Here is a 10984-nt window from a genome sequence, read left to right as displayed (position 1 = left end):
TATATATATATATATATATATATATATATATATATATATATATATATATATATATAAATGAAAGAAGTGAGAAAGAATTTGACTCGTTACATATGGGAGAGATTTCTGGTATCAAAGCAGATGTGAAGAAAGACAAAAAGAACTACAAAACCTTGATATTGCACATTTTAAGTTATGATAACTTACAGTCATCAAAATGTGTGGTACTCTTAAGAAATTGTATATACAATTATGCAATTATGTATATATAATTATATATATATATATATATATATATATATATATATATATATTATAATTCTGTTATTATATAACTTCCAGAACTAGGCGTATTAGGTTATTAAGTGAAATATCACATGATTGATACAGTAGACAAATGTTTTATTGGATCAGAAAATGTATGTACATATACTGAAATAATGACGCTCCAACAGCAACAGATTTTCTAACAAATTAGGTCTCCTTGAGTCACAAATATGTAAATTTTAATTGCTTGTAGGACTTTGCATATATCTCTCTGCTGCGCATAAATTCTTGTAATATTCAAGGAACGATTTGTAGCACTTACAAAATTGAGAACATAACTTAAAGTTGATCGGTAACTTAAACTTCTACTTTAGCTAATATATCCGATTCACGGAACAGATGATATTCCTTGTTGTCTTCAAGTTCAACTTTCGTGCCACCATATTCAGGGAGTAAAACAACATCTCCGATTTTAATGCTCAAAGGCACGTGCTCTCCATTCTGATGAAAGAAAAATTATGAAATTATTAGCAAATATCATGGATAAGATTTAAAGAAACATCTTAAATATCTTAGAAACATTCTAAAGAATCTGAATATGCAGAAATACTTTAAATCATCTGAAATATATAATATGCATACGTTATTCCTTGATCCAGGTCCTATCGCCACAACTGTGCCACGCAGTACTTTTGCTTGTGCTTTCTCTGGAAGTACAATGCCACCTTTTGTCTTAGTTATTGCCTCAGCTCTTTGAATAAGGACTCTGTCAAAGAGAGGAATGAGCCTCTTTACAGCATTAGCAGCAGCCTGAAAGTACAGGTATAAATATGTGATTGGTTATAACCTTTGTAAGAATTTTTAATTTGAAATATAAGTCTTGACTGTAACAATAGTTATTTAATTTTCATGACTTGTCCGAATGTCATCATTAGACTCATTAGACATAGACTTTCTACCTAAATCTTAATTCTTTTTCTACCTTTGCAATTATACATATTATTATACATATAATTATACATTTATTATAATATACGTGAAACAATACAAAAATGTTCAGAAAAGCCGAGAGATCTTGAGGGTGACGCAAATCGTCTGCGAAATTGCAAACGACCGTAAGATACCTGCAACTCCTGCATTTTCGCGATCACTTCTTCTCGCAACTAAGATTTGATTATCACTGCTATAAACGACAAGGGTGTGATTGCAATCGTGATATTGAATCTCGGATACGAATGCGTAAACAATGTTATAAACAAATGCAATTTGCACGCAAACGATTGCGACGCAACAAAAGACAACGACTTCTCCGACTCAAGCCATACTTTCGGAGAAAAGAACGCGAGATAGAGTGCCTTCGACTGAATGCGATACGTTTAAAGGTTATCTAAAGAAGCGACTTTACGAGTTTTTCGAATGGCAAACAAGTTCTCTGACTATCATGTTCACAAATGAGCTGATAAATATGTGCCTCACCATAATTGCGGTCTCTTTGCAATGAAAAGCGCGTGGGAAACCGGCGAGGACCCGCTCGAGAATTCGTGCACGTCGTTGTGTAACCTAAAGTCGCGGCCGGCTGGAACGGAATAGAGTGCGCAGCGATATTCTCGAAGTTTCCTGCAATCGCGCTGATCCCACCACCTACTGCCACCACCAGCTCCTCGTGTATGTTCATCGATCATTCAACATGGCTGCGAACGAGAGATCGTCAAGTTACGTAACTGCATCTAATAAATTCCCGTAAGGGCGAATGTTTTCCGATCGATTTATCTCTCACAAAAGATGCCTTTTGTATGATGAAATCAGCGTGAATTAGCGGCGATTTCGAGGCACCCGTTATGTAATACGTTTGCTTTGAATTATCGCGAACAAGCGCAGAAATCGCTGTTACTGACTTGTCGAGCGATAAATATCAAAGTAAACAGAATATGTATTTTCCCCGTGCAACCAGTGAGGGTTCGACTTTTATTCCACGGATTCGCTGTTTCACGACACTCACTCACGTAATTTATGGCGGGAGATAATGGGAAATTAGATAAATATAAGTGAGATAAGAAGCCCCGTATCTTTTTGCTTCGTACATGTCAAATAAAATCCTTGTGCTACGTACGATGTATTTCAAGAGTCTATGTCGATTTTATGCTGACCCAGATTTTGATGGCATTGTCACGCGAAAACGATCCTTATATTCGCGACGAGGACCTGACATTCGCGCATGATAAAGTTCCTTCTCGTTAATCTATTTACGACATTGAGAACGAGTAAGGACGAAAATCATATTTCATCTTAGATTTCGATGACATTAACAAATACATCTGATATTTGCAATAACAGCATATTTTTAACCTCCCACCTGCTTCGTAGATCATCTTGGAAACAATCAAAATTTTGTCTTATGAATTTTGCTAAAGAAAAAAGTTATAGACATGAGGTCCAACAATGCTCTGACTAGGAAATAGAGACCTAACGTGACAAAAATTTTTGACTACGATTTGTCTTATTCACACATAGGGAGAAAGAATAAATGTGTACTGTACACGAAGCAGATCGTAAAAAAAAATAGGGAAGTAGATAGAGGGTTAAGACGACGGGAAAAGGAACATGCGAAGATGACTACCGTCGGACGGTCGATTGCGTCACGCGGGATGATCGTACTTTCTAGAATCACGCCACGCGGTCAGTTGGCTCGATGCAGCGAGCGCGATATTTGCCGTTGCGAGTTTAACATTTCCGTCGGACTGCTGAGGAAATCGCTCACAGTGGCTTCCGCCTTTGATATTTCTCACATACGACGTCACATTAATTGCCAAATGTTCAATTCTTTTGCTAATTGATCCGTGTGGTTAGGTTCGTTCGCCGGATCAAAGAGGGGGGGGGGAAGCATATGATAGCGCACGCTCTTCTCCGCGCTCCTTTTTATTCCACTCGTGCGCTGTTCGCGAGGAGACAACGTGCGGTCACGCCGATCTTCAATTTGCTCGCTTTCGACAGCATTCCTCGATCATCCTATTGTATACTTCTAAGGAATCCCGCAAAGAATTCAAGGTAAAAACGATCGTGAAATCGCGAAGCGTTTACCGATCGCGGTTGCGAAAGTCTCGCGGATACGACTCGACGAAATTCGCCGGCCGGACTGATTGCGTTGTGGCGAATTCACGCCAGAAATCCACTGAATCGACGTTCCTCGTGAACGACGAAGAGATGAGCAAACGTTCGCTTCAAGTGCGACCAAATGCACGATCGATCGTTGATCAAGCACTTTTCAGTCTAGTGCCGCGGTAATTTCGTCATTCGCCACAGTTAACCTCCAATCGAAACCGCAATCCGCGCGGGAGTTTACATAACCGCATTTCTATGCCGTGGGAGAATGGTGGACGATGCGATGGATAAATTAATCGTTGGCTTTCGATCATTTGCGCGTTAACTATTCCTTTATTCGCGAAATGTATAATCGCAAGCTTTTGTAACACGAAATTCTTTCAATGACGCGCACTTTTGACTACGTAGCGACTACGTTTTGAGAACATTTCATTGAGATAAGATCGTTTATTTAAATTTAAACACCGGCATTTAAGGGACTCAACGATTCAAGACTATTAATTAGAGACATTCATATTTTTGCAAAATTTATTCATCACAGAAAAGCTGAAATTTATTACTTTACTGTCTCAATACTTTGGAAACACACATTTATTTTTAATTATATATTAATATTTCAATAAGATCTAAATTCGAGGTTTTAACTAATATGCATTAATCTCTCTTACACAGATGCACAGATTACCTACAATATTGAGAGGAACAGCCGTGCGCCAGTTGCAGGCACGTACTTATGCTAAAGATGTACGTTTTGGGGCAGAGGTTCGTGCCTTGATGTTGCAGGGTGTAGATATATTGGCAGATGCTGTCGCTGTGACGATGGGCCCCAAAGGACGTAATGTCATCTTGGAGCAAAGCTGGGGCAGTCCAAAGATTACCAAGGATGGTGTGACTGTAGCGAAAGGTATCGAACTGAAAGACAAATTCCAGAATATCGGAGCCAAACTAGTACAAGATGTAGCTAACAACACCAATGAAGAAGCTGGAGATGGTACTACCACTGCAACCATATTGGCCAGAGCGATAGCCAAAGAGGGTTTTGAGAAGATCAGCAAAGGCGCAAACCCTATAGAGATCAGGCGCGGTAGGTTTCATTTATTTATGGACAGTATTCATACACAGTTTCTTGTAAATAGAATTTTTATGTACCTTGTACACAGTGTCTCAGGAAACATTAAATTTTGACTTGCACTGTGAGGTACATTCAAGATCGACTTAAGTTTTAAGCATAAGTTGCCGTAAGCAACTATATCTGTTTATATAGAACAGTATTAATAGATTCAGCGCCATAACGATCACCAGTGTCTGACATTAAACTTTCTGTTTACATTTTATCAGTCACTGGTGATGAATGTGTCAAAATATGTATAATATGCAATTACGTACATTTATGAGATTAAAATCATGCTTAATAATAATAAAAGGGTATAATCAACAAAATGCATTGGTATATATAAACAAATTAATATTTATTAAGATTTTAAGAATAATTATGTTACACACACACACACACACACACACACACACACACACATATATATATATAGGTGAATATTATTAAAATATGATAAATAATAATGAGGTTTTACCTTTACAATTTTCAAAAAATGTTATGATCTTTTCTGTATATTTTTTTTGCAATTTTTCGGCCAAATTACATTTGTTTCATGACATTTTTTACATTGTTGTCTTATTCCTATCGTATGTTTGCCATACATTCTTATTTTTGTTTTGTATTTCATGGCGCATTATAGGTAAAGATGTACTATTATCGTCATCTGGATGTGTAGCTAAATGTATAATTAATTCTTTTCGGAATTAAAAAATTGACATACAAGTTTCTCTTATACTATTATGTGATCGTCTCGGCGTAAATAAGCGCTATTAGATATTACTCACGCTTGCAACAGTTACTGATGGGTGTGACAATCGAATACGTCACATATATTTTTGTGTAATTTAATATTGTGTAATATTGTATAATTTATTTATATATTTCATTCCTTTTCTAATATAAAATAATTTGCGTGAATGAAAAGTCGGCTGATAAACGCTTGGTGCTGAATGTGTTAAAAGATTTGCGACTATTTTCAGGCGTAATGCTGGCGGTGGAGAAGATCAAGGACGAGTTGAAAACACTGAGCAAACCCGTCACGACGCCCGAGGAGATCGCACAAGTGGCGACGATATCCGCCAATGGCGACAAAGCCATCGGTAATTTGATCTCTGATGCCATGAAGAAAGTCGGAAAGGAAGGTGTGATCACGGTGAAGGACGGCAAAACGCTCATCGACGAGTTAGAGGTCATAGAGGGCATGAAGTTCGATCGTGGCTATATTTCGCCATATTTCATAAACTCTAGTAAAGGTGCCAAAGTCGAGTTCCAAGATGCACTGCTTCTCTTCAGCGAGAAAAAGATCTCGTCCGTGCAGAGCATTATTCCCGCTTTGGAGCTGGCCAACGCGCAACGCAAACCCCTCGTCATAATCGCCGAGGATGTGGACGGCGAAGCCTTGTCCACGCTGGTTGTCAATCGTCTGAAGATCGGACTGCAGGTAGCTGCGGTTAAGGCTCCTGGTTTCGGCGACAACAGGAAAGCCACTCTTCAGGACATGGCAATATCCACCGGTGGCATCGTCTTCGGCGACGACGCCAACCTCGTCAAACTGGAAGACGTCCAGGTAAAATATAGTTATCAATCAGTGTTAATATAATCAATAACGTTTGATCAATAAACTAGCTAAGTGTATCCTCTACTCCAGGCGAGCGATTTGGGGCAAGTGGGAGAAGTCATCATTACAAAGGACGACACTCTCTTCTTGAAGGGTAAGGGAAAGAAGACTGACATCGACAGAAGAGCTGATCAAATCAGAGATCAAATCGAGAACACGACGTCCGACTACGAGAAGGAGAAACTACAAGAACGTCTGGCGAGGTTAGCGTCCGGAGTGGCGGTCCTCAGGGTCGGCGGTAGTAGTGAAGTGGAAGTGAACGAAAAGAAGGACCGCGTGCACGACGCTCTCAACGCCACTCGCGCCGCCGTCGAAGAAGGCATCGTGCCTGGAGGTAAATCTCGATCTTATATATTTAATTACTAAAAAACTCTCATTTTCATAATAATAGTAACTGTTTCTCCGAAACGAAGGTGGCACCGCTCTCTTGAGATGCATGCCATCGTTACAACAGCTAAAGGCGGTCAACTCTGATCAGAAGACCGGAATCAAGATTGTGGCGAATGCATTACGTATACCATGCCTGCAAATCGCGCAGAACGCTGGTGTCGACGCCAGTCTTGTAGTAGCTAAAGTGTGCGAAGGCAAGCTCGGCTACGATGCGCTCAACGACGAATACGTCGATATGATCGAGAAGGGTATCATCGATCCCACAAAGGTTGTGCGTACAGCACTCACCGACGCGGCGGGCGTCGCATCGTTGCTCACAACGGCCGAAGCAGTAGTCACGGAAATGCCGAAAGAGGAATCGCAGCCACCGATGGGTGGCATGGGTGGTATGGGAGGTATGGGTGGCATGGGTGGTATGGGCATGTAAAACCGTAAAAAGACACACTATAGCAGCGCAAAGACTGAAAAAAAAAGATGATTACGCTGTGCAACGTTGTTTCGAAAAGAAACAAGAAGAAAAACAAAACGCCGAGCAATATTGTTTCGTTCTAATGGAGATCGAATTCCCACAAACAGTACTTTGTACTTGGAAACATTACAAACAGGCGATAACAAAGAGACATGCGCGCGACACATGTAGTAGCATGTGCCAGTCGTTACGAGACATCGTTCTCATGTTTATTTTGTTCTATAAATTCGCAGCATTGTTATATACAACGTCACGCAGCCAATTTATCATTTTCTTATTTGGAAAATATATAAATATAAGTATGTGTAGTGCGCGTACACCGATGTTTCGACTAAGAGATGCATTTAATGTGTATAAGAACGCATTGTCGCGCGAAATGAACTTGTTCATATGTTTATACAGGTAGAGTTACAGCGTGTGTAATTAACCAATTACAGTAATGATTTCTAAATAAATTTCAATTATTTTATCTCTCTGTCGTCTCGTTCTTTCCCTGATATCTATATTTATAAATTTGAAGTTGCGAACAACGAATGATGTGAAATGACGGAAAACCAAGGAGAGAGCGAAAACTTAAGTAAATATATAAATACAAAAATAAGTACGCATCTCGCGCGGTGGGAAGTTAATCACATTTTAAATTCTTTGTAATTTTATAATTATGAAGTTCATTTTTCGTTTGGACAAATGTGTGTTTAAATTACAATTCCTCTTTGTATTTCATATTGATCTTACGAATTAAATTATGGTAAGTGAGAAAATAATGAAACTGATATTTAATGAGTAGAAATTTTATTCATAATATAGAGTATATATATATATATAAATATTCTTGTGTGTGTATTACGTTATTCACTATCCGTTAAAAAGAACACTTAATAATCTTAATAATATATATGTAACAAATCAAAGCGAGAAATATGAAGATATAAATTCGTCATGTCGTTATCAGTATACAGAGTATAGTAATAACGACTACAAAATAAAAAATATATCACCATCATTAGCTACAGCATGGCCTACCTGAATATGATCATCTTAAATATCTGTCGGCATTTATATTTTCAGAATATTATGCTCATCGATTATTTTAATGTATTATTATTTCCTGAAACCATAAACATTCCAAGATATTTGGGTTGATCAAATCATTCGGGTGGGAACTTTCACGTAGATATTTTTATAACAATTACGGCCTATTTAAATAAAAAAGAAAAATAACGCGATAAACACAAATATGAAATTACGAGGATGAATGCAGTAGGGAAGTAGTCGCTGTATTTTATATCTTCACGTGTATATCTCAAAATTCCTATTAATATATAGAAACCCAAAGTATCCTACTTAAAGTCTTAATATAATTCGCCGTATTACTTATTTTACACAATACTAAGAGCGTGTCATAAATTACATAAACGGAAGAAGCACTTAAATATAGTTTACCGAGCAAAGAACTAAGTTTCAAACGTATGTAAAAATCAGTCTGTCCTACATACGTGTGCGCGAGATCGCGACATACGTGTACATATACAAAAATATTTCTCGACCTATGTCCTTCCCTTATCCTTACAGTACCTGTCGCCCAATTTTCGTACTTCGATCCAATCGAAATGTACAAGTGTAGCCTTGAGAGATAGAGAAAGTGAGTAGGAGTGTAAAAGAGAAAGTGAGAAAGAACAAGAAACGGTTTTCTAGTGTAGCGTTGTTAGGAAAGAAATATCTCATTTCATATTCAAAATACAAAGAAGTCCGTTTTAAAAAATATCGCATTAAGCTTATACGTTATATTTATTGTAAAAAGCACATTTCCTATTTCGCTAAGTGTATTAATCTAAGCGCCTATCTTTTCAATTTCATCTGCGTCTTCCGCGTCGAGGTAGTGAATCTTTTTGCCGAAGTGTTTCTCTATATCTTTACAAAGTTGCATCGCATGTGGTGAGTCTATCAAATTAATAGCAATGCCCGACTTGCCAAACCGTCCAGTTCGTCCGATTCTGTGTAAATAGGTCTCACAGTCGGCTTGTCGTTTCTGATCCATTGGCAAGTCGAAATTGACCACTATCGTCACCTGTTCTACGTCGATACCTATGAATTCGAATTATTATAATTAATGAAGCTTCGTTATCGCGTCCGTAGTTCTCTTATAAGACTAACAATTCTACGTACTCTACAAATAGGTAACGATATATTAAACCTTGCATATTTACCTCTGGCTAAGACATTCGTAGTAATAAGGACTTTCTCGAGTCCTGCTCTAAATCTATCTAGTACGGAAATTCTTTGCTCCACCGTTAAATCACCAGATAGTATCGCTACCGCGTGCCCATCTTTCGTCATTTTTTCGGCCAACCAACTGGCTGTCCTCTTCGTCTGAGGAACATAACATCATGTCAATTTTTATTGCAATGAAGTTGTTTAGAATTAATTTTGACAATAACGTCTGAGTCCTCTTACGTGACAGAAGATGATCGCCTGCCCGATCGTGATCACGCCGTAGATGTTTGTAATCGCCATGTATTTCTCGTCTACATTTTTACATTTGATGTAGTATTGCTTAATGTTGTCTAAACTCTCTTCCTCCCTTAATAATCGTATTATCAACGGATTACTAACTATAATCTCCGCAAAATTCATGACTTCCGGTTCGTACGTCGCCGAAAAGAACATCATCTGGCATGTGCGCGATAGCATTCTATAAATGAAATGCACAGCACATAACAACCATTCGTGCTAGAAAACTAACATAAATATACTATTTGCAGAACTTAGAAGTCTTTGCGAAATTACTTGTGAATACGAATACACTGATCTTGATGACCCTGCGTAGCAATCATGACATCAGCCTCGTCTAACACAAACACCGATATTTTGCTGAGATCAAAGAATTTAAATTTCTGCCCCCAATCCGTCACTTTGCCTGGAGTTCCTATGATTATATGCTCCGTAATTTTCGATCCACGGCTTACTGAAAACAAAATAACATCATTTATACGTACGTGAGATGGTAATAAGTGATACAAATTGTATAAAAGACCGAACGATAGATTACTTTCTTCTCCTCTCACAGCGTATTTTATTTTTATTTCAGGACAATAGCGCGACATCTTTGCCGCCACTTCACCAGTCTGGATTGCTAATTCGTAAGTTGGCGATAAACAAAGTACTTGCGGGTAATTCTTTGTAGTGTCCACTCGACTCAGCATGGCTAATACAAATGCCGCAGTCTTACCAGTACCCGACTGAGACTGTGCTATCATATTCTGTGGACTGAAATAATATTTGTAAAAATTTAAAGAATACAATAAAACTAAGACAAAATATTAAGGATAATTGATTTATACTTACGGATCTGCAAGTAATGTAGGTAAAGCAGTTTCCTGAATTCTTGAAGGAGCATTAAAGCCCATAGCATAGACACCTTTCAGTAACGCAGGTTTACTGTAGAAAATATAAACTTATAAATATATAATCAATATAATATGCTTAATCCTATATTTCTATATTCTATACTTCATTAGTATAACATTAATATATCAGTAGTGATGTAAAACTAAAAATTATTAATTACTAACAGATGAAGTGCATCAAATGATTTCACGCTGTATAGAGGAGAATTTGGATCTTTCCTTTGAATCTCCACATCCTTTGTCGTCTCAACTAATCCTTTCCTTATAATTTTTTGTAGAAGTGATTTTTCTGCCAGTGATATCTGTTCTTCTGAACCATCATCACTTTTGGAATCTCCATCTTTTATGGAGTTTGGCTTATCTAAATTTAAATTTGTCACCTGTATGATATAGAGTGCAATTAGTGAATATTTAAAGCCTTCATCATCGGTAATTATATAAAATTTAGTCCAAATCAGTCAAAGGAGATTAGAAGTTGATAGGAAACATACAAACAGATATTCTATTGTATATATTTTTTCTTTTTCCTTTATAGAGTTTAAAAGTTCCTTTAAAAGTTTTCCTTTATAGAATATATATAAATAAATCTATATATATATATATATATATATATATATATATATATATATATATATATATAT

At 37.4% G+C, this 10984-nt stretch overlaps 3 protein-coding genes across 4 annotated transcripts in view; 1 reads left to right on the top strand and 2 right to left on the bottom strand.

Annotated features, from left to right (window-relative positions):
- Nucleotides 1–364: 364 nt before the first annotated feature.
- Nucleotides 365–1913, bottom strand: LOC116842173 (10 kDa heat shock protein, mitochondrial). 2 transcript variants are annotated; one of them, XM_032810971.1, is made up of 3 exons: nt 1723–1913; nt 889–1056; nt 365–747 (listed from the first exon to the last, which is right to left on the bottom strand). In XM_032810971.1, the coding sequence occupies exons 1-3, from the start codon at nt 1723–1725 to the stop codon at nt 604–606; spliced, it is 315 nt and encodes a 104-aa protein (XP_032666862.1). In that variant the 5' UTR covers nt 1726–1913; the 3' UTR covers nt 365–603. The 2 variants fall into 2 exon arrangements, with proteins under 2 accessions (XP_032666862.1, XP_032666861.1); XM_032810970.1 differs by lacking the exon at nt 1723–1913 and adding an exon at nt 1371–1580.
- Nucleotides 1914–2916: 1003 nt separating this feature from the next.
- Nucleotides 2917–6940, top strand: LOC116842170 (heat shock protein 60A-like). Its single transcript, XM_032810968.1, has 5 exons — nt 2917–3291; nt 4018–4429; nt 5440–6026; nt 6108–6411; nt 6491–6940. The coding sequence occupies exons 2-5, from the start codon at nt 4018–4020 to the stop codon at nt 6892–6894; spliced, it is 1707 nt and encodes a 568-aa protein (XP_032666859.1). The 5' UTR covers nt 2917–3291; the 3' UTR covers nt 6895–6940.
- A 1080-nt stretch (nt 6941–8020) lies between these two features.
- LOC116842171 (DEAD-box helicase Dbp80) overlaps nt 8021–10984 on the bottom strand; it is a 4007-nt gene continuing 1043 nt past the window's right edge. The window contains exons 2-8 of the mRNA XM_032810969.1: nt 10509–10723; nt 10282–10374; nt 9986–10203; nt 9724–9901; nt 9391–9628; nt 9144–9306; nt 8021–9021 (exon numbers count right to left, since the gene is read on the bottom strand). Of these exons, the coding sequence (XP_032666860.1) occupies nt 8768–9021; nt 9144–9306; nt 9391–9628; nt 9724–9901; nt 9986–10203; nt 10282–10374; nt 10509–10723 (1359 nt within the window). The 3' untranslated portion in view covers nt 8021–8767. The remainder of the gene's footprint in view (nt 9022–9143; nt 9307–9390; nt 9629–9723; nt 9902–9985; nt 10204–10281; nt 10375–10508; nt 10724–10984) is intronic.

The sequence above is a fragment of the Odontomachus brunneus genome, unplaced genomic scaffold (assembly GCF_010583005.1).
Source record: "Odontomachus brunneus isolate Ranch 3 - 2012 unplaced genomic scaffold, Obru_v1 Obru_scaffold_022, whole genome shotgun sequence".
NCBI classification, from domain to species: Eukaryota; Metazoa; Arthropoda; class Insecta; order Hymenoptera; family Formicidae; genus Odontomachus; species Odontomachus brunneus.
This window is presented reverse-complemented; position numbering and strand designations above follow the sequence as displayed.

Bases quoted from the DNA above. Each gene is read 5' to 3' on its own strand.
- LOC116842173 (XM_032810970.1), bottom strand. The intron at 748-888 runs GTATGCATATTA...TTCTTTCATCAG, and splicing joins GACCTGGATCAAGGAATAAC to AATGGAGAGCACGTGCCTTT.
- LOC116842170 (XM_032810968.1), top strand. From the start codon at position 4,018: ATGCACAGATTACCTACAATATTGAGAGGAACAGCCGTGCGCCAGTTG. The intron at 4,430-5,439 runs GTAGGTTTCATT...GACTATTTTCAG, and splicing joins CCCTATAGAGATCAGGCGCG to GCGTAATGCTGGCGGTGGAG. The intron at 6,027-6,107 runs GTAAAATATAGT...CCTCTACTCCAG, and splicing joins TCAAACTGGAAGACGTCCAG to GCGAGCGATTTGGGGCAAGT.